The sequence below is a fragment of the Pleurodeles waltl genome, chromosome 3_1, assembly GCF_031143425.1.
Source record: "Pleurodeles waltl isolate 20211129_DDA chromosome 3_1, aPleWal1.hap1.20221129, whole genome shotgun sequence".
Classification (NCBI taxonomy): Eukaryota; Metazoa; Chordata; class Amphibia; order Caudata; family Salamandridae; genus Pleurodeles; species Pleurodeles waltl.
This window is the reverse complement of record NC_090440.1, coordinates 1,930,911,244-1,930,934,203: the sequence shown is the minus strand read 5'-3', so window position 1 is coordinate 1,930,934,203 and position 22,960 is coordinate 1,930,911,244. Positions and strand designations below refer to the sequence as shown.

Genomic DNA, 22,960 nt, shown 5'->3' with positions numbered 1-22,960 from the left:
CTGAAAGCCCTGCAGAGACGACAGAGATGACAACTGACTTGGCCCCAGCCCTACTGGCCTGTCTCCAGACTCGAAGAACCAGCACAGCGACGCATCCGACAGGGACCAGCGACCTCTGAGGACCCAGAGGAGTGCCCTGAACCCGAAGGACCAAGAAACTCCTGAGAATAGCAGCACTGTTCAGCAACATCTTTGCAACAAAGAAGCAACTTTTAAAGAACTTGCTGTTCCTGCCTGAAGCGTGAGACTTCACACTCTGCACCCGATGCCCCCGGCTCGAGCTCCAGAGAACCAACACTACAGGGAGAACTGCCAGATGACTGCGACTCCCACAGCGACGCTTGCAGAGAGGATCCAGAGGCTCCTCCTGACCGCAACTGCCTGGTAACAAGGAACCCGACACCTGGACCAAGCACTGCACCTGCAGCCCCCAGGACTGAGAGGAACCAACCTCCAGTGCAGGAGTGACCAGCAGGCGGCCCTCTCCCTAGCCCACTCGGTGGCTGGCCTGAGAAGCCCCCTTGTGCCCTGCCTGTATTGCCTAAGTGATCCCCGGGTCCCTCTATTGCTTTCTATAACAAACCCGAAACCAACTTTGCACTCTGCACCCGGCCGCCCCTGTGCCATTGAGGGTGTGTTTTGTGTACCTGTTTGTGACCCCCCCGTGCTCTACAAACCCCCCCTGGTCTGCTCCCTGAGGATGCAGGTATTTACCTGCCAGCAGACCGTAACCGGAGCACCCTTGTTCTCCATAGGTGCCTATGTGCTTTGGGCCCTCCTTTGACCTCTGCACCTGACCGGCCCTGTGTTGCTGGTGTGGTGACTTTGGGGTTGCCTTGAACCCCCCAACGGTGGGCTGCCTATGCCCAGGAGACTGACTGTGTAAGTGCTTTACTTACCTTTACTTACCTCAGAAACTTAACCATACTTACCTCCCCAGGAACTGTTGATTTTTGCACTGTTTCCACTTTTAAAATAGCTTATTGCCATATTAACATAAACTGTGTGTATTACGGCTTTAATTCAAAGTTCCCTACTTACCTGTGTGGAGCACCTTGCATTTTATGTATTTACTTCAAATCTTTTGGTTCTAAAATAAATTAAGAAAATATATTTTTCTATATAAAAACTATTGACCTGAAGGTAAGTCTTTGAATGTGTGTTCCTCATTTATTGCCTGTGTATGTACAACAAATGCTTAACCCTACCCTCTGATCAGCCTACTGCTCGACCACACTGCCACAAAATAGAGCATTAGAATTATCTAATTTTGCCACTGTCAACCTCTAAGGGGGAACCCTTGGACTCTGTGCACACTATCTCTCACTTTGAGATAGTATATACAGAGCCAGCTTCCTACAATGATCTTCTGGAGTTGGGGTGCGATGATGGAGCTTGCTTTGTTGAGGATTTGGTAAGGGCAGGGGTCGGATGGAGAGCCGGAGTGGATGGTGTTTATGATTTCAATGGTGTTGTCATTGACGGGGGTCCAGGAGAGCAGGAGGCTGGTCGGTGGTGAGTCTGTGGTGTTTCGGTGGTTGCTGGGAGGGGGTCTGAGTGCTGAAGCTGTTGTGGATGTCTGCAATCTTGCAGTGGAAGTAGGAGTCTAGGGAGTCACAGAAACAACTTTCTGTGGCCTTTTCAATGCCCCATAAAGGAAACCCTGTATCAGAGACTGGTATAGCTAGATAGACAGTCAAGTGTATTCAAACGTCATATGCTAAAGCAAAACAATACTGAACTATGATACCTAGAGCACACTCCACTAGGAGAAAGGATGCTTCAATGGCATTTATAGGTAACATACCTATAGCAGATATTTGTAAAGCAGATAATGGTCTACACCACATTCATTTACAAAACACTATTGTGTAGATGTAGTAGCACTTTAGGAGGACAAAGTTGGACAAGCAGTACTTAGAACACTTTTCCAAACAGTTGCAAAACCCTCACACTAGCCACCTCTTTATGGAGGAACTGCTTCACAGTGTGCTCAAAGCAGGTGTATCTACAGCCAAACATGCCATTGAAAGGAAAATGTTACCTACCAGTAGACATCTGTTCATGGCATGTAGTGCTGTAGATTCACTGGCACCATCCCTCCTCCTCGGACGCCTGCGGCCATTGCAGTTATGTTAACATGTAAATATTGTACATATGTAGATACAATGCATGGACATCTCTTTCTCTCTTCACATTACTTTACTTTCCTGCCTGCGGACAAAACAATCTAACAAAGGACTCTATGCATATGTGCAGTATCACTGAGAGGAGGAGTCCCTCGGTCCGTGACTTGAAAAGCTTCTTCGAAGAAAACAAGGTTGTACCACTCCGGATTCAGCTCTAGGTGGCGAGCTTATGCAAAGCATGTGAATCTACAGCACTGAATACCACAAACAGATGTCTACTGGTAAGTAAAAATATACTTCTCCAGTTGGCCAGCTATGCATTCTTTCAAATTTGATGTTGACAGATGGATGCCCCTTAGGGACTGCTTAAACATACCCCCTCAATGACACCCTTTTCGTCTTTAACATTTTAGTCTGGATATTGTCCCTGCATACGTTTTTTGAATGCCAACGTGTGTTCCAAAACAATTGTGTCCATGCCTGTAAGTGTTGCAGTCCGTTGCTTGTACAAGTTGTGCATCTGTTTAAGTCTTTGGTAACCGTCTCATTGCATGTGTTTCATTCCCCAAATAACTGGACTTCATGCAGGCTATAGCCTGACTCAGGCCCTCTAAATCAGACATGTCACTTTACCTCAGGTACAGTGTCCCATCTTAACTGTGCCCTTCTTCACACTCCAGTATCTCCTTTAGTAGGCCCTATTCCTTTGATCCTCTTTGTGCCATGCTATTGCCTGCTGGGCCCTGAGTTGAGCACATCCAGACGTTTTCCACATCGGGATTGCTTGCATCACTACTATCTCATATCTCATCTCTGACCTTCTCCTGCCACCTCCACCCCCTCCCCCTCAGCCCTCGTAACATACCTCTAGTCTCTGAAAGCTGCCCTTCACATTTTGCATCACTGATCTCCGAAGATGGGGGAGAGAGAGCAATTATTATCCTCACTTCCCTGACCTCTTCCTACCCTTCTCCCTAAACACCATACTACAAAACCTTTGTGCACCACTCCCTCTCTGCTTCACTTTGGTGTAATTGTTTTAGCTGCACTACTCATATCTCCATTGGCAATTTTATAAGTAGTGAAGGGTTCTGGTGCAGCGTTTGTAGCCTCTCCAAACAAGTAAATTTGTAAATAAACTCACCCTTCTCAACCTAAAGGCATAAATCATAAAAAAATCACAGAATCAACTGTAACACATACTCCTCGCTGAGTGGACATCTCTTTGACATGAAATAAAACCCTTCAAGTTTTGCAGATTTGTTATATTTCCTAAAAGTTGTGCTGTTTCTGGGCCACATAGGCTGGGAATAGAGACAGACCTTTGAGGGCGGTTGGTGAGTGCTAAGAGTTGACCTTCACATGTATATAAAGCTGTGGTTTGTGCACAGGGTTAGAGCTTTAAGACTTTCAATGTGTAGCAGTGACACTATCATTAAACCCAATCTGGATACTCTAAACCTCTGAAAGTGTCCGTCTTCATTTGGAAGCTGTGTCTAATGTGGTACACATTATCGTAAGACCCCAACTTGTAGTCCAGTGAGACCTTCCGGACAGCTGACCTCACGCCAAGGATGAACCTACTGGATTTTGATTTTTAGCAGTCCTGTACTGGAAATCCAGAAAAAGTCTCAGAAGAGACCAGGATTGATAGTGGAATGTGCTTCCAACTCTGTATGAGGTACTGTACCATGTTGTAAACCCAGAGAATTTTAAAGCAATCATGGCGCCTAAAGTGATAAGTAGTAAGGGATTCCTGCCTTCACTCTTAGTGCTGCCATTCTCGTTCTCTTCCACTCCGTCACATTTTCGCTTTCCACTCTTCCTACTCTGAACTTCATTTTGGGTTCTGGTTAAGCTCTTTGTATCCTGACTTCACCCAGATAACTTGTTCCACTTCTCAATATTCTCCAGTGTTTGTGGTCTACATGCTTTGTCATTTTTTCATAGCTGCTCTGGTAAAGCACAAGGAAAAGGAGTAACAAATTGGCTAAACACTGCTACTGTGTAACCCACGGTCTGGGTCTTGTAAGTCCAAGGGTCAGATGTGGAACCCATCACAAAGCCTCTCAAAACTAATTTTATTATTTGTTTTACAGAAAATGACAGTAGTTTTAGGTTTTCCTTTCTATGTTGTTTCTTATATTCAACCTTTTATTGGTAAACGTTCCCTACCAGATAAAATGTTTGTGGGGTCGCATGATCCCCTAAACTTGAAACCACTTCCATCCTGTATTACAGAACCTGTTCCAAGCATGAGGCATATGTTAGTAAGTAGAAGGCTTCATACCCAACCTGGCATCAGGACTGAATTGCATAATTTAGAAAATAGATATATTACATCAGGGGACCTATTCCCTGTGAATCCCATATGTTAGGTAGTCAGTGGTGGGTATTGTCATTTACTACTTGTGTCCAAAGTCCACATGTATTGTTGCACTCAAGTTGCATAACCAAGTTAGTCCTTTCACGCACTCGACTTTGCAAGGACTGAGAAGCTGAGCAGTCAAGTCTTATTCTAGGAGGTGGTAGTAGCTTAGCAATTCAGAGACCGATTTCACAGTAAATACAACATCTGGGTGTCCAGTCAAATGTATTCTTTATATAAAGGTAAAGGGAAACAGATCATTCATATTCTGATGCATGCAACACAATTGAGGTGCAAGCTTTTTCTAATGATGGGATACAACCCCAAGCTCTTTTAAAGGATTGATAATGTAGGTGTTAGGGCCACATGGATAAATGTGAGAAGGTGTGCCTTCATTGTTTTGGTCTGTCTTCATGTAACATTGAGTTTACAGTTTTTCCAGCCAATCTGTTGAGCAGAGGCTCCAAATTGAGAAATAAAAATATATAATGCTTGATATAGTCCTCTCCTTTTGCTCTTCTTCCTTGGTGGCCACAGGTACATTACATGACAAAAAAGTGGGTTTGTGGCTGACCTTGCCCACAAGATAAGTCTAAAATGTATACCCTCCATCAAAACTGGAACACTTTAGTCCTCAAAGGTTTAATTCATGGTGACATGGACAAGTTCAATAGTACTGTGTACAAATATAGCACTGTGTACAAATTAACATGACTACCAGAGGTACAGTGGTTGGTGCTCTGGTTGCATTCACTGGACCTGGGCCATCGGTTCGGATCACAACTGGTAAGTGTGGCCAGTATAGGTTCTAGATTACAACTGGTAGCCACAGGTAGGATGGACTCTAGATGTATAGAACCTACAGCAAGGTCCACCGTGGGTACTGAATTCCAGTGCTCCTATCTTAGATTGGCTAATCACAGTTAAGATTTTCAACATCTGATAGAGACTTCTAGCTGCAGATTCCTTACCTTAGAATTCCCTGGTGTCAGCTTAGAATCCGGAATTTGTCTGCTGAGCAGTACCCTGCGCGCGCCGTCAGGTGGCGTCATCCGGATCCGCGTGCGTCCGGCGCTGCATGTTGTTGTTGGAGCAGTCTTTGACGTCACAGTCTTCCATATAAGCACCACCTGGCGCGCGTACGTCCGTTCTTTTCCTTCCGCGCCCTTTAAGCACAGATCCGGAAAGAGCTACCCCTTTTTTCTTCTACGATTGTCAAGGTTTTTTGCTTCATTGTTTGAACATGTCTTCCAGGATTCAAGCCATGTGGTGCATGTCATTGCACCATGTTGGTTACGGATCCGCACCGTGTGTCTTGAAAAGGACCACGATTCGACATTGTTTTCCAACTGTAGGGCAATGGCTCCGAAGGCCTTGAGGGAGAGATCCCTCAAACATCTTGTGGCCCGACAGCCATCTTTGGTCGGCGCAACTCCTAGGAGGTCACAGTCCCGCAGTAGGAGGAGGTCGTGGCACCGCTCCTGGAGCCCTCTTCCTCGCATTCAAGGTCTTCCGAATATTCAAGTAAGAGGCACAAGAAGAAAAAGTCCAAGCAGACTTCGCCTTTGCCACTTCCATCAGCCGACGAGGCATCTAAGGATCATCGACGTTCCGAGCGTGGTTCCGTGGAGCCATCGACAGGGCCGACTTCGCGTCTTCCCCCTTTTCCGGGGACCGGAGCGATCCCCGCTCAAATAAGACTTTTATGCGCCTTGTTTTTGAGCAGGCTGCATCCTTGGGTGGGTCTTCGGGCCCTGGGGATCAGCAGGGGCCCCATCGGATTCGACGTCAGCATCTTCGGCACCGTTGTGGACCCCAGGATCCGTTAGTGGATCCAGACTGACGCCAGTCTCTCACAGTTCACCTCCTCCGGCGCCGGGTCAGACGTCGATGCTTCCTCCACCACTGGCGCCCACTGGTGGTAGCCTTATCCTTATTCTGGCTGATCCGGAGCCGGAACGATGTCATACAACCCTGATTCTGACTTCGACTGCGCCGATTAGGGTCAGATCATTGCCTGAGCCTTATTTTGAACAGCCAGGCACAGGAGAAGAGTTGGAGGGGTCTGAGGACCCTTTACAATGTGGATTGATGCCAGAACAGGACTGGTATGAGGATCTAGGGGAAGCCAGTGGCCTGGACACTTCTCCAGATACTGGCATGCTCTCTCCTCCCAACGTGGCTACGGAGCAGGGTGCTTCTTATGCTATGGTGGTGCGTAGGGCAGCTGAGGTCTTGGACCTAGACTTGCCCACGGTGCCAGTCAGGACGAATCTCCTGACTGAGGTGCTTCAACCAGGGGTGACTACATCCGAGCTGATGTTGCCCTTCAATGAGGCCCTAATGGACGTCCTTCTGGGAACATGGTCCAAACCCAGCACAGGGGCTCCTGTGAATAGGACAGTCGGCAGCCACCATACACCTGCTCCAAGTGACCCTAGTTTCCTCACCCAAGACCCCACCCCGGAGAGCTTGGTGGTCCAAGCCTCCACTTCCCATGGTGCTTTCCCTTCCGCCTCTCCGGATAGGAAATCCCATAGGCTGGATCAACTTGGAAAGAACTTGTTTTCTTCCTCCAGCCTGGCATTGAGGTCAGTAAACGCCTCTTGCCTATTGGGTCGTTTTTCCTGTACTTTATGGGATACGGTGGCACATGTGCTGGCCCAGGTCCCGGAGGGCGTACTGGACACACTCACCCAGCTTCAAAGGATGGAAGAGATGAAGCAAAGTTTACAGTCAGGTGTGGATTAGACACGACCCACTTGTTGGGTTGAGCGATTGCGTTGACAGTGGCCTTACGTCACCACGCCTAGCTTCGTTCTACTGGCTTTTCAGGGGATGTCCAGTCGAGTTTGATGGACATGCCCCTTGATGGCTCTCGCCTTTTTGGTGAGAAGGCAGACTCTGCGCTTGAGAGGTTCAATGATTCTCGAGCTACGGCCAGATCCTTGGGCCTCTCCGTGTCACCTCGCCCGAAGTCTGTCTTCCGTCCCTTACGAGGCTTCTGAAGGGGCGCGGTACCACACCACCATCCTCTGGCTCCAGAGCGTCCCAGGAGAGGACATGGTCGTGGTACTGTCAGACCCAGAGGGTCTGGCCAGAGGTCGGACACCACACAGCCCCCTCCACAGCGCCCAAGCCCTCCTAGTGTGGTTCTGCAAGACACATGTCCGTCCAATTGGAGGGAGGATTCAATTTAATCTCCTTCTCTGGCATTCCATTACAACAGACAAATGGGTCTTGGCGATCATATGGAAGGGCTATTCCCTTCCCGTCTTTCCCTCCTTCTATCCCACCGGTAAAAGAATGACTGATGGAGGGCCATTTGGTTTTGCTCTGCGAGGAAGTTATGGCTCCCTTGACCAAGGTAGCTATTGAAAGGGTCCTGATGTCAGAAGTAGGAAGTGGTTGTTATTCTCGCTACTTTCTGATTCCCAAAGAGAACAAGGGTCTTTGCCCTATCCTGGATCTAAGGGATGTCAATCTCTTCCTCAAAAAGGAGAAATTGAAGATGCTCACTCTCGCTCAGGTCTTGTCTGCTTTAGACCAAGGAGACTGGATGGTAGCGTTGGACTTGCAGGATGTGTATTTTCACATCCCCATCCTTCCCCCCCCCCCCCCCCCCCCCCACAGGTGTTACTTGCAGTTCAAGATGGGCCACAAGCACTTTCAATTTACCATGCTTCCTTTTGGTCTCACCAGTGCCCCTCGGGTGTTCACCAAAGTGATGGCGGTGGTGGCAGCTTATCTGCGCATGTCAGGGGTTTGTCTTCCCCTACCTGGCTGTTGAAGGCTCCGACGTCCCAGGCCCTCGTCACCCACCTCCAGATGACGGCGGACCTCTTGCATTCACTGGGGTTCACTATAAACCTACCGAAGTCACACCTGATTACTTCCCAGAAGCTCCTTTCATTGGAGCTGTTCTGGACACAGTGCAGTATCGGGTCTATCCTCCCAAGCAGCAAGTCCAGGATATTTAGGTTGTGATACCAATGTTTCGGCCTTTATCCTGGATTTCGGTGAGACAGACTCTGAGGCTGTTGGGACTCATAGCTTCCTGCATCCTATTAGTCAAACATGCCAGATGGCATATGAGGGCTATGGAGTGGGACCTGAAGTTCCAATAGGCGCACAGCATCAGGGAAATCTTACCGACATGGTTCGGATCGCGGAGGGAACTGCAAAGGATCTGCAGTGGTGGTTAGTGAACTGCGACTGGGTCAAAGGCAGACTCCTCTCCCTTCCCCAACAAGATCTCACAGTAGTGACAGATGCGTCACTTCTGGGATGGGGCGGCCATCTGAGAGAGGTGGAGATCAGGGGTATGTGGTCTCCGGCGGAATCCAGGCTCCATATCAACTTGTTGGAACTTCGGGCGATCCGACTAGCATTAAAGGCATTTCTTCCTGTTGTGAAAGGGAAGGTAGTGCAAGTGTTCTCGGACAACACCACTGCAATGTGGTACTGCAACAAGCAGGGTGGTGTGGGGTCGTGGACTCTTTGTCAAGAGGCTCTATGTCTCTGGACATGGCTGGAACATCAGGGCATAACCCTGGTGGTTCAACACCTGGCAGGTTCTTTGAACCCCAGAGCGGACAAACTCAGCCGGAGATGCTTAGCGAATCACAAATGGTGTCTCCATTAGGAGGTGGCGCAAGGACTCTTTCTGCAGTGGGGAGAGCCTTGGTTAGATCTGTTCGCCTCCGAAGAGAAAATGCAATGTCCGCAGTATTGCGTGTTGGAGTTTCCAGGTGGCTATCGCTAGGTGATGCTTTTCGTCAGGAGTGAAGCTCCGACCTCCTGCACGCCTTTCCGCTCATACCACTTCTGCCCAGAGTTCTCAAGAAAATCAAGAACGACCAGGCCCAAGTAATCCTAGTGGCTCCGGGTTGGGCACGAAGAGTCTGATATCCAGAGCTTCTCAAAATGAGCATCAGTTCTCCAATCAGGTTGCCTCTTCTGGAGGATCTTCTGTCGCAGCAGCAGGGGAAGGTTCTCCACCCGAACCTGTCAACTCTGCGGCTTCATGTGTGGAGGTTGAGCGGTGACAGTTGATGGTTTATGACCTCCCTCCTGAAGTCTGTGATGTCATTCTGGCAGCCAGGCTCCCTCTATTAAGTCGATTTACGCCTGCCAGTGGAAACGTTTTGTATCATATTGTACAGAGAGGTCTGTTGATCCTCTTTCTTCTTCTCTTTCTAATATCCTTCTTTTAATTCTATCATTTGCCCAACAGGTTTTCTCCTTAGGGACTCTTAAGGGCAATCTCTCTGCCTTATCGGCTTTTCTTCGCTTGCCCGACCAACCATCTTTAAGTCTCCCATTGTGTAGCATCCCTCTAAAGAAGAGGAGCGTCTCCATCGGCTGGACCCCAAAAAAACATTACTGTTCTGCCTTGACCGCACAAAAGAGTTCCGGGTGGACAACCAACTCTTTGTGGGGAACATTGGTGCAAAGACCGGATCCTCTCCTCCAGGACTTGCAAGTGTCTGAAACTACACACACCTGAGACCTCTCCTGTGCAGCCCAGCTTGGAACTGCTTATAAGCAGACATTTCCTCAAGATCCCCGTTGTGCATTGGATTGATTCCTTTGTGTTACAGACCCTTTGTCGGATGGTGTTCCAGGATTGTTCCTGTTCTGTTCCAGCTTGATCCTGTTTCTCTGCCCTGCTCCTGATTGTTCCAGCCAGAGTCTGCTCCCTATCTCTTAGCCTTGTACCTGTTTGTTTCTTCCAGAGCCTGCTCCCTGTTTCTGTGCCCTGCTCCTGCCTTGTTTCAGCCTGAACCTTCTCTCTGTTTCCCAGTCCTGTTTACTGCTCATTTCCTACTCCCTGTATTCCAGTCCTGTCCTTGTCTGTTCCAGCCAAAGCCTGCTCTCAGTTTCCCAGTCCTGTCTCTGTTTGTTCCAGCCAGAAGTTTGCACCCTGTTTTCAAGTCCTAGTCCCGCCTTTGCTTCAGCCTGAGCCTGTTCCTAGCTCTTGCCTCTGCCTCTTAGTTTGTTCCCCTCTGTTTCTGTTTCTTCTTGGTTATTTTGTCTGGTAAGTGCTCTATCAGTCTTCACCAGTGTATACGTGTCCTCCTTTGTTCTGGGGTTGGCTCCTGGTTTCCAGGAGGCAATTCCTGCCCCCATCCTTGTCCAGTGTTATACGTTGTATTTCGTGCCTAACAGTGCCAGTGTGCTATTGCTGTTTTCTCAGGAATCGCCACTGTGTTTCCAGCTGGACCCACAAGATCATGTCTTGTGTATGTAAGTACTTTCCTTGTCTGTGCTCTAGGGTCTAGAGACAGAATCACTTCTGCTGCCTCCTTTCTATGGGGCTGGCAGGGTGACTATCTGTAAGAGCAAACTGCACAGAGGCATTGACATTCCCTGTCACTGTGGGAGGTTCTGCGCCTTACTCTGTGTACAACCCCAGCGTGTTTGTCCACTAGTAATCGGTTTCCTGTTTGTTCACAAGGGTTGCTCTGCTTTTACTTTCCAGTGCCTGTTCATAGCTGTCCTTTCCGTGTATGCCTTTAGCTGCTCTTCTTCCCCAATAAACTACCTCTTTAGGATATTCTGTGACCTCAAGGGGTGTCCCAACCAGAGTCCTGATCAGACCAGCCCGAAACTGTGACAACCCAGGCCTTCCCGCTCCGCAGATATATACATCATGTTTTCATATTTTTCCCTTTGTCAAGGGCATGTCTTTTTCCTCAAACATTCAAGTGTAAAACAAAATACTTGTTGGTTCTACCATGACTCTGCGCTTCTGGCGTGGGAAGTTGTGGAAAAGAACTGACGTACATGCGCCAGGGTGGTGCTTATATGGAAGACTGACATCACAGACGGCTCCAACGACGCTGACGACGCCACACAAAGCCGGACGACGCACGCAGATCCGAATGACACCACCTGACGGTGCGCGCAGGATACTGCTCAGCAGAAAAATTCCAGATTCGAAGCCGACGCCAGGGAATTCTAACGTAAGGAATCTGCAGCTAGATAGTCTCTACCAGATAATTAGTTACCAAAGGTAAGTAACTTGTTCTTCAGGGGATATAGCAGAACATGGGGTACCCACTGTGCTTACCAGTTCAGTCATTTGGACTTGGGATATAGGATCACTGGCTAGCTATGACCTTAACCGTTTGGTACTGCTGAACAGTTGGAGTTAGAGAGGCCTTTTCAGAAATCACTGGACATTAGAGCTGTGCTGAGGAGGAAATAGATCTGCCCTTCTGTGGGGCTAAATCTCCACAGGTGTAGACCCTGTATGATACCCAATGGGTCATTTACCAGTAGGGACACACCACACTCAATCATTTAAAGCAGTTCCTTGTGCTCTGGATCACACAGCCAAGTTGACAGCAATGTCCTCGCTCCAGGTCGGCATTCTGGAGTTGGCCTCCTTGCAGAGCTTCAGTCAGCTGGGCCTGATCATCCTGTTTGTCAAGTGCGTGCTGATGCTGCTCCATTCAGGTTTGTCATGGAAGTTCATAACACTGTGGGTCCTCTCACAAGAAGTCTCTGACCCAGACAGATCTCCTTTTTGGGCAGAAACTCTTCAAAGTCCAGTTGAATTAATCACTGGCCTTTGTGGGTGGGTGGGGGGCAGTATTTTGATTATCCACCTTTGTGTGTATTGGTGGGAAATCGGAGAGCAACCTTCATTCAAGCATGAAACACTCCTCTAATCAGGAGTGAAGGTCTTTTCTCGGATTATACCTTTTTGCTTTCTTTGGTCTGGCAGGTAGTTTAATAAAAATAACTAGTTTTAACTGGTCATGGGGCTTAGTAGATTAGACACATGCAGCCACAGCCAGCTTTCCCTGCACACCTTACAGAATTTGAGGATTCATGTCTAGTTGGTAAAAGCTTGTTTATCGGGGAGGAAGGTTTATCCTTAGCCCACCAGACTGCTACAGTTTTGGTATGGGATCGCAGAGGCAAACTATATGCAGAAAGTTGAGCCTGCAGAGGGTGACGACTACCACCATGAACCAAAATGTTTTGTGCAGATTGACTTAGAATATTAAATACGGATGCCATTCATCTTGCACTCATTCTTCTGTCTCCTATACCAAGCACATGTATCACAGCTCACTGCACCACATGTGCACCATATGAAACTCTGGTTATAGTGAGGCTGTGTGAATTGTAGTCTGAGCAAGCCGGTATGCAGCTTCCCATCCAAGTGCAAAGGTAAGAAGGTGTGTATTCCTGAACTACCACTAAACTACCACTAACCACCAGTCACCTCATAGCCTGTTAAGAGGACAAAAGTTTTCCTTTGACAGTAGGTTGGGGTACACTTTCAGTGCACTCCTAAGCTGCTGAAATCATAAGTCGAATGGACTTACAAACTGTTAAATCATCGGGGGACAAAACATAAACTAGACTAGAAAAGATTTATGCCCAAATTGCCTTCTCGAGTCACACAATTTTACAGTGGCCCAACAGAACAGAGTGTGTTCTAGTTTGTCATATCTCTAATAACTCAGTTTGACATGCTCCCCAATAAAAACAAATACCAATAAAAGAAAACTAATAATTTTACTCCTGTATGCAATAACAAAGCATTCTGACCATTGGGTATTAGTGGATAATACAGTAGCCCTGCCTAAGCTGACTGAGCAGTTCTACTAAATGAAAAATGTACGTCTGAGTTTAATTTTCATTTGTTTGGAAGATATTTGGCTCCTGGGATTTTTGAAAGACCTAAAACTCTGGGATTATGACATTGAACTGCCCTTGAATATACATTTTTGACAGAAGTTTAGAAGATCTTCATGGCTGATGATTAACTAATCACCCCCATGTGAAATTCAGGAAAAAGAAATGCAGCCTTCTTTTATGTCGCTTCTGTGTATTTTTATTTAGTGTTATCTTGAAAAGTGTACACAATTTTCATTTACACATTGGTCTTTTTTAAATAGTCACAGAGAAATCAATATTAAATTTAGGAAATTGAATTGTTGAATACATTTTTAAATTACAAATTAATCAATCTCCATGTAACCTATTTGAGTTGTGTCCATATCTGAAAAGGAAGGCTGCGTTGATAAAAGGAAGATACTTTTTGTGAACATTGATGGGGTCAGTCTGTCTTCCCGTCTTATCATTTGTCACTGAGCAGGAACTTCTCTGATAACATATGGCATTTTTTTCTCAGATATTTCCCAGCCACGCATCTTGCTGTATAGTAGCACTCTCCGCTGGATGCAAAATTTCTGGGCCACCTGGACGAGCGTGACACGTCCAATATGTCGGGGAAAACTCTTCAACAACCTGAAACCTAGCAAAAAAAAACTAGGACAACATTACAAGCAGCTATCATATACAGCAATCTTCCCACAGCTGCAGGTGAGTAGCTTCACACTGTACACACAACACACTTTCAAGAGCTGCTAATATTTGAACACATACTAACACCATCAACTTATGTAAGCCAAGATTTGTACTGTCTGCAATCCTTTCCAAAAGAACAATGGTCTGTATTAACTGCGCTTGTAGCTCAGCAGTGATCTCTTCCTTTACCACAGAGTTTGCATCTTTTTTTGAGACCAGTGCTTTTATTAACGTTACTTGAAGACTAATAGCCCTATGAGTGACCTTTAGAAATGAGATTGCAGATAATATAGAAGAGCCTCTGTGGTGGTCATTGATTCACCATAGTGCCAGGGGCAGCTGGAGTTGAACCAAATTAAACATGTGATCACTGGTTGAATCTCTGTCCCAGGTTTAGTTTTCCAACAGTTTTGTCTTCATTATTACCGTAGATAGTTAAATGGCAGTAAGTGGAAAAATATGGGAAGTAAACTGTATTCTTAGAAGGTGGCTTACTTTATTTTTCAACCGCTGCCTTCATGACCCCTGCAATCAGCTTTGCCCAAAAATAATTAAACTGCTTGGTAACAGTTTGTCATCTCTTCTACATATGAGAAGACGAAACCCGTGTCAAAAGAATGGGCAGGTTATAATGTGAAGACCAGAGCTAAAAAGTAACATCCATTCCCCAGGGAGGCGTGACTGAGTAGAAAGTCCTCGGAGCTCTGCTACCCAACCTGCTTGACCTTTCGTCATAGCTCCACCAATCAACCCTACCGGTCCCACCATGCACCTGAACCTCCATGAATACTGGGGGCAGACACACACTTGCTGTTTGCTAAATGCCACCACACACACTGGCTTACGCAAAGTGGAGCAAGTGAATTGCCAAACCCAAGATGACTGTCTGCCACCAGAACAACATAGAGTTGACCGCTTAACAACAGACTTCAGACCTGGCACCTAGTCCAGGAGGCAAGCAGCAGCCTACAGCCCAGGCTAGCATAACACAAGACAAGAGGAATTTACTGTCCTCCCAAGCAAAGAGTTCCACTGCCCCAGCGCCAACACTGGAAGCCTATTAGAAAAGGGACAGTGTGACGGGAGACCCCCAGTGAAGAATGGGCCTAAGAAAGACCCATATCCAGGGAGCCTCTGACACATGCCTACTGGGAGGGGGCAATCATGTAGCAAACCACAGTTCCTGGGCCCCAACAAACATCACAGAGGAAGAAGCGGTCTCATCCCCTGGACATAGATGATGTGCACATTCCTTTGAATTGCATGGAGAGAGGGTTCAGTCCCTCTCCATTAAGGTGCTGCCTCCTAATGGTCTTTGACCTACTTAGGTTAACTGCACACAAGTTCCCACTCACCCGCCTCCCATTCTCCTGTGTGCCGAGCACTGCACCGGATCCCTGGAGGGACATCCTCGTGCTATGGAGTCTGAGAGACTCACTGCAACATAGCACCTGCTCAAACCGGTAGTGACTAGCACATAATATTGCTATGCAAGTGCCTCGCTTGTGAGGGAACTACCCTAGAGCTATGACCCCCATGAGTCCACAATATCCCCCGAGGAGCATCAGTCAGACCTGCAGGGCTGCCAGGGCTGCACGGAAAAACAAGATTCTGGCTAGCATCTCCTTGAAGGTAAAGTCTTGTCAAAGAAACCAGAAATTCAACAAAACAGGACACCCGCCCAACTGTCTCTAATAAAGAGGCAGCTGCAGGGCCCATAACAGGCCCTTCATGGAGGATCTTTTCTGCAAACCTCAAAAGGATTTTGCAGCCTTAAAAGACAATGAAGCCACTGACTTCAAGGAAATCAAAAAAGTCATAGCAGACCTAGGCCAGATGGTTTCAAGCTTGGAGGACTGAAGTGGTACCAGAGAAGAGAAACTAGAAAACGTTTGTCTTCAGGTTACACGCAGCAGAACACCAACTTGAATTTCACCTTGCAGACCTGAGAACAGATTGCACCACTCCAGCATTAGAATTAAGGGTGTTCTATGTGCTGCAAAGCAGTGCAACATCGAAGGGAATGTGTTAAGACTTTTCAAACATACAGATGGCAAAAAAAGAAGTGAACCTCAACCCAACACACAGGGCTGGTAGACAATCGGTCCTCTCCAATAACACAAAAAACATTTTCACATGTCCATTACTTCAGACAAAAGGAAGATGTCATGACTGCAGCAAGAATCACTGTCCCTATCACCTTTCAGGGCGCCAAAGTAGGACTATACCAAAATGTATGCCCCATCATACTACTAATGTGGCACCTGATGAAACCAGCTAATACATTTTTAAAAGACAAAGGGATAAAATACAAATGTCTCACATTCCCTTGGAACAATGAAACTCGCTCTGTCCACAGCATGGAGGAGGCCTGCTCCATTCTGGGTCTTGTGGACCCTTCAGGAAAACTCCCCTAAATTGCTAAGGAACACAGAGAGGCAACAGACAATATGTACGATAAACCAGGGATTCCAACAGGAGAACTGCTTATAAGCCCACAGCCAAAGAGATCCACTGCAAAAGATCAGCTCTGATTAATCGACTCCAAAGCTAGCTGATCCCATGGGTAATACCTGGTTACCCTCTAAGGGAGATTCCTTAATGCAGTCCTTCTCCAGACACCAGGCCTCAAAGAAAGACTTGGAAACAGGGACCCTAATGTGGTCAGGACTAGTACTTCATTCGCTTATACATTTACCTGGGTCATGATGACCCGGGAGACCTAATCCTGGCCTGACAACACACCAATGACTAGACTAGACCAACTACTACAGTATACATTACCCCCTACCACTGAGTCCAGCTGTAGGCTTGCCAGCATGAGCAAGCCCTTCTAAGAGCATGCAAATAATGCATCTACCTCAATGGATGGTCCTGCTAATCCACCAACCGTCACCTCAACATGATTAAATTATTTTGGGCAAAGCACAGTAGGGTAGTAAGGGTGAAAGGCGCCGCACAATCTAGGCAGTAAAACAGTAATTGCAGAAAAGTGACAAGATCATAGATGAGTCTGGTGCAACCTGGCCCAGTGCCTTACTACCCTGTAGGCACCAAGAATGGGTATCACAGTACCCAAAGACAAAATTGAACAATAATGGCCACAGCACACAGGAAGTATAGTCCAAACAGTATGGCAGGGATAGTTGCCCCTGGTAGTATGATGTTGAAGTACACAATTGCAAGAAGTCTCAAGTCTTATGTGTAGATGGTATCTTTAATTAACAGATACTGGTCATCAAAGTGTCATCAGCGCAATACAGCCAACACGTGTTTCGTCACGACAGTGACTTTATCAAGGCGGGGCCGTCCGGCCAGGAGGGTACGTTGCGCAGGTAAGTTATGAGGGAGAACCCTATACAGTTGTATGGGCTGAGGAACGTCAAAAGTATCTTCTTGTAGTAGAATTGTCAATGATGAAAATGAGTGAGTGGTTAGGAAAAGTATTTGAATGCAAGGTGGGCAGGCCCTGATAACGGTTACTCTCAACACCAACTTGTTGCCGCGCGTCTTGACGACCTTTCCAGGTTCCGGTCACAGGCTTATCAGGGCCTGCCCACCTTGCATTCAAATACTTTTCCTAACCACTCACTCATTTTCATCATTGACAATTCTACTACAAGAAGATACTTTTGACGTTCCTCAGCCCATACAACTGTATAGGGTTCTCCCTCATAACTTACCTGCGCAACGTACCCTCCTGGCCGGACGGCCCCGCCTTGATAAAGTCACTGTCGTGACGAAACACGTGTTGGCTGTATTGCGCTGATGACACTTTGATGACCAGTATCTGTTAATTAAAGATACCATCTACACATAAGACTTGAGACTTCTTGCAATTGTGTACTTCAACATCATACTACCAGGGGCAACTATCCCTGCCATACTGTTTGGACTATACTTCCTGTGTGCTGTGGCCATTATTGTTCAATGATTAAATTATTGATCTGCAGTGCCCTTGCTAAACGACTGGCTATGCCGATGATGTGTTACCGCTCCAAGTATGACACTTGTCTCCTTTAGGAAACACATCTCATTAAGAGGTCCTGGGGCCACTGAGCTCACAAGCATTCTCCAGACAACATTTCTCCTCAGGCCATAACACAAAAGAACAGGGGATACCATCTTGCTAGCAAATAAATTCAGAGGCCTGGTACTAACAATCACAGCTGAGATACCCAGGACATGACTATCCCTGCGGTTCTCTATAAACTGTTTATGACCTCACCTAATCAAGACATTCTAATGGGAGAATTTAACCTAGTCCTGGGCCTCGCTTATGCTAGATCGACCCAGAGATCGGGCCAGTCTGGGGCTCTTTCCCCTGAGGGCTGTAAATGCTTACCAGGTTTGTTGATGTCTGGAGATCCATGAACCAGTCCACAGGACACTATTCATTTTACTTAGATTCTTGACCGGTCGGTGTAAGACTGACTACTACCTAGCCTCTCTCCAAGTCTAGGTATAAGCTTCCAAACAGAAATAGGAGTTTCAACCTTGTCTAACCACTCTCCAGTCATCCTTATGACCTCATTTCCATCTCCCGCACAGACTTAAATTCCTGGCAGTCGGGAGGCTGTACTGAACAGGCAGAATTGCAATAGTCAAGATGATCCTCTTAACCACAATTCTCCATGTTATGGAGAACTGCCCAAACTTACCCAGCTTTTGAAAAAACTGCAACGATTGATTGAAGCTTTCATATGGTGAGGTAGGAACCAACGCATTACAACAAAAAGGGCATATTGACCGGTAGCCCAGGGAGACCTAGGCATTTCTGAGCAACCATAAAAGGGAAATGCATCTGGAAAATACCATGCCTACCTAAAAACACAGACCCTGGGGTGTTTGCTCCTCTTTGATATTCAGAGCTACAATGGGAGCTTGGCACAGAATCTTGATCTCCAGGGAGTTGGCAGGCAGTCAACTGCCAGGTGGATAGCTGGTCTATCCGACCATGACGGGCTGATTGCATTCAAGCAAATTGAAACTAACTAAGTAGTTCCAGAGACGGAGAGGAGGAGATACATCCATATTAGACATTAGATTACCCATGCCATGATCAGACCTCAAGCCAGTAGGCCATTTACCCAGTTTGAGAAATAGGTGGGCTCCAAGAAAGGTAATAAGCAAATGCTATCTGAATTGTTAAAGTTCCTTAATAAGGCCTCCCTTGTCTCCAATATCCCAGCCTAAAGCAGATGAAAGATGGAACTAAAGTGCACTGTCTCAGTTAAAGAATGTCCAGGCATCTTAAATGGAACTCGCACCTCATTCTTTAGTTATAGATGCAAGGAAGTGATGCTAAAGGTTGCCCACTATAGGTACTGCATTCGTGCATGGATGGTTAAATGGAAGACGCTCACTATCGAGGGCTGATGGCGTGTGGTGAACCACCTGGCAAGTTATTTGAATGCTAGGGCAGACAAACTTAGCAACTGACACCTAAAGGGTCACAAGCTGCGGTTGTACCCAGAGGTGTGGCACAAGGTCTGTTCTGCAAATGGGGAGAACTTTGTCTTGGTCAGTTCGCCACCACAGAGAATACACAATGTCTGCATTTCTGAGTGTTGGAGTTTCCCAGGTGTCACACGCTTGGGCACGCGTTCTGCCTAGGATGGGACTCGGAACTCCTTTTATGCTTTCCCGCCGATACCTCTTCTGCCTCGAGTTCTAAAGATCAGTACCGACCAGGCCCAAGTCATCCTAGTAACACCAGAGCTGACTTGGAGAGTATGGTATGCAGAACTCTTGGGTCTGAGCATCTGTCCTCCGATCAGGCTGCGCCACCAGGCAGATCTGCTTTTGCAGCAAAGGTGCAGGTTTCTGCCCCTTCTCAGTCTTCACCTTCTTGCTCACAGATTGAGCAACAACAGCTGAATTATTTTATCCTTCCTTTGTAGGTGATTGATATTATCTTTGCAGGCTGGCATCCTTTGACAGAGACAGTATACACCTGTTGTTGGGACTGATTTGTGGCTTAGTGCAGTATGTCAGAATGACTCCCTCCAGGCAATTTTATCTGATATTTAGTTGTCTGCTTTGCCGCTTGACCGGCAAGGCTTTGCTCTAGGTACAGTTTAGCATGACTCTTTTTGCCTTTTTACGGTTGGCAGACCAGTTCATTATTTACATCACCTTTTGTGAAAGGCCTACAACATTTGTTTCCTCCTTAACCTTTTGTCATGTCACAGAGGTACCATAACTTGGTCCTCACGTTTTTGAAGTGCACTCCCTTTGATCCACTGCACAGTTGTTCCCAACACATTTTGACCCTCCCAACATTGTTACTAATCACCATACCATTGGTGTCGCTAGTGAGTGATTTTCAAGCTCTTTGTCAACCTATTGTACACCATTTTTTATCTCAGACAAACTGATTCTGCGGAGATGAGCATACTTCTTGCAAATCACTGTGTTACTCTTTCACATTGGTCAAAATATCACTTTGCTGGGGCGTGGTCAAGCCACAATGGAGTCGGACGCGTAGTCCAGAGCTCCTGCTTCAGAGTCCCGAACGGAGGGGCAAATAACCTGTATGGGGCACTGACCTGACCCCACAGGAGAGATCCAGGGACCGCGGGGAGCCTGAGGCGCAGCCAGCGATGGGAGCACCAGTGGGCATCGCGGAGGGCCACGCTGAGATGGTCATGGGACCTGGGCTGTGGCTCCCGCTATACTGGAGGAAGAAAAACAGAACTGAACAAACAGTAGTACTTTGCATAGAGACATGGCTGAGTGACGTGGTGTTGGGGGGAGGGGGGGGGGCACCCACTGAAGTCTTCCTGGTGGAACTGCCCACAGGATCCCAGCAACTCCTCCACTACCGGGGGCCTACCTGAAACCGAGAATAGTGAGATTAATGAACTTTAGGGACAGAGATGTGATCCTCCGGGAGACAAGAAAAAGGGGCCCCTGGAAAATTGACGGAAAAGAGATAAACATTTACCCAGACTACACGAATATGGTGCAGAAACAACGGGCAGCATCCGCCGCAGTCAAAAAGGTTCTCCGCCACAATGATACAAAATACGCACTGCTATATCCTGTGAAAATTCGGATCGAACACGAGGAAAAAACACACTTTCTGGCATCGCCTCAAGAGGCTTGGGAATGGATAGAGATGCAGGGTCTTCACCACTGCAATGGAATTGTAAAAGTGGGCACCAAGACTTGGACCACGGGTAAAAAGAAACGCAGAGGGGTCGGGGCCTGGGCGGGACCTGCCACCACGCCGACACAGGAACAAATCAAGGGTGCGCAAATGAAGGCTCTCCGGGACCTCAGGGGGACAACCGAGATTCGCATGAGAGTCAGTTGGAGGGAACTAGCTGTGGACACCGGAGGAAATGATCAGAACAATCAAGTTCGGGAACAGAATCAGAGACTGATCAGCCGCCTCAGGTGACCCAATGACCGCGAACCTGCTGGGCTAACAGATGATTTAAAATACTAATCAATAATACCAAGGTCATGGCTCCGGGCCTCCTTTGCCCTTTCCCTCCCCCCCCTAATCACCCCTCGGATGTGGGACGGCAGATAACAAACAATGAAAGACAAACTATGACAATGGAACTGGTCCACGCCTCAGAAAGACACACAATGGGGAACGAGGGTCTCCAACCGGGGGTTCGGGCTAACGCATACCTTGAATTGAGGGGGTGGTTAGTTCTACAATCACAGCATGGTAAGGTAGGGTGGGGGAGGTAGTTGGTGGGTATGGTTAGCAGTTCAGTTCAATCAAATCGGTGACCGGGAGTTGGATGTCAGTACAAAGGCCATGGGGAGTTTACGGGAGGATAATCCCTTAACTAGAGGGAAACAGCTCACCAGGGGTCAAGGCACTACAAGAAAACAATGACCTTGCACCACAGTAGACTAGCCTATATTGGCAATCAAAACAAATTTTAGGAGATCGAATTTCCCAATGTTTACACCAATGGGCTGGTATAACAGACAAAGGGTCCTACATGACATAACCCGAGGGCACACCCTCAAATTCATCAACAAACACCAAATCTTCCACCCAGAGGACCACACCCTCCATGTCTAAAACTACTGAAGGTGATTTCTCTTATGATAAAGAAGGGGGCAATAGAAAGTTCTGAAGCTTCAAGAAAGAATGGGCTTTTATTCCTGTTTCTTTCTCATCAGAAAAAAATCAGGAGATTGGCGTCCGATATTAGACCTTAGCAAACTAAACAGATATCTTAAAAAAGTAATTTTGAATGGTCACCTTACAAGACATCTTACACTGTCTAAACCATGGATACCATATGACATCTATCGACTTCCAGCATGAATATTTCCACATACATATTCATCCCAATCATCGTCCAGGTAGATGGCACCCACTTCCAGTTCAAAGTGCTCCTCTTTGGTTTGAAATCAGCTCCTCGAATATTCACAAAAATGCTTGCCCCCGTGGTGGCACATCTAAGACAAAAAGTAGTTCAAGTATTCCTATACTTGGATGATTGGTTAATCAAAGTCCCCACAGCTCAGTCACAGAGCATACAACCTTATGTCTCACGTCATTAGAGAAATTGGGTCTCACAACAAATCTTCAGACGTCATCCCTCATTCTGAAAACAAAAATAACCTTCCTCTGTGCAGTTATCAACACCAATAAAGACAAAGCTGCCACCTCAATGGACAGACAGACAAAGATACAACAATTGGCCCACAAATTTATCGAAAGAAAGTCCGTTTCAGTTTGGATATACATATCGTTCCTGGGATATACAAATCGGTCCTGGGAATGCTATCTTATTGCATTCCTCTAATCCGAAACTGAAGACTTCACATGAGGCCACTGCAAGAGGAGATAAACAAGCTGTGGAAGCAATCACCAGGATCTTTCAAAAACGTAATTCAAATCGTTCAGATATTGATGTCTTCCATGCAGTGGTGGACACAGAAAAAGAATGTTGCAGAAGGGCTAATATTTCTACCACTAGTAACTGATTTTGTGATGACAGCAGACGCATCCCTACAAGGACAGGGTGCTCACTTGCAATCGCTCTCCATCAGTGGACAATGGTGCAACTCTGAAAAGAAAATGCACACCAACCATCTCAAACTAAAAGCCATAGCTCTAGCACTCCGCTTGTTCCTTCCCTGAATTGCA

At 46.9% G+C, this 22,960-nt stretch overlaps 1 protein-coding gene across 2 annotated transcripts in view; it reads left to right on the top strand.

The window, feature by feature from the left end:
* BLTP2 (bridge-like lipid transfer protein family member 2) overlaps positions 1-22,960 on the top strand; it is a 727,711-nt gene that overhangs the window by 295,582 nt on the left and 409,169 nt on the right. For both annotated transcript variants that reach the window (XM_069226186.1, XM_069226185.1), the window contains exon 21: positions 13,655-13,845. In XM_069226186.1, the coding sequence (XP_069082287.1) occupies positions 13,655-13,845 (191 nt within the window). The remainder of the gene's footprint in view (positions 1-13,654; positions 13,846-22,960) is intronic.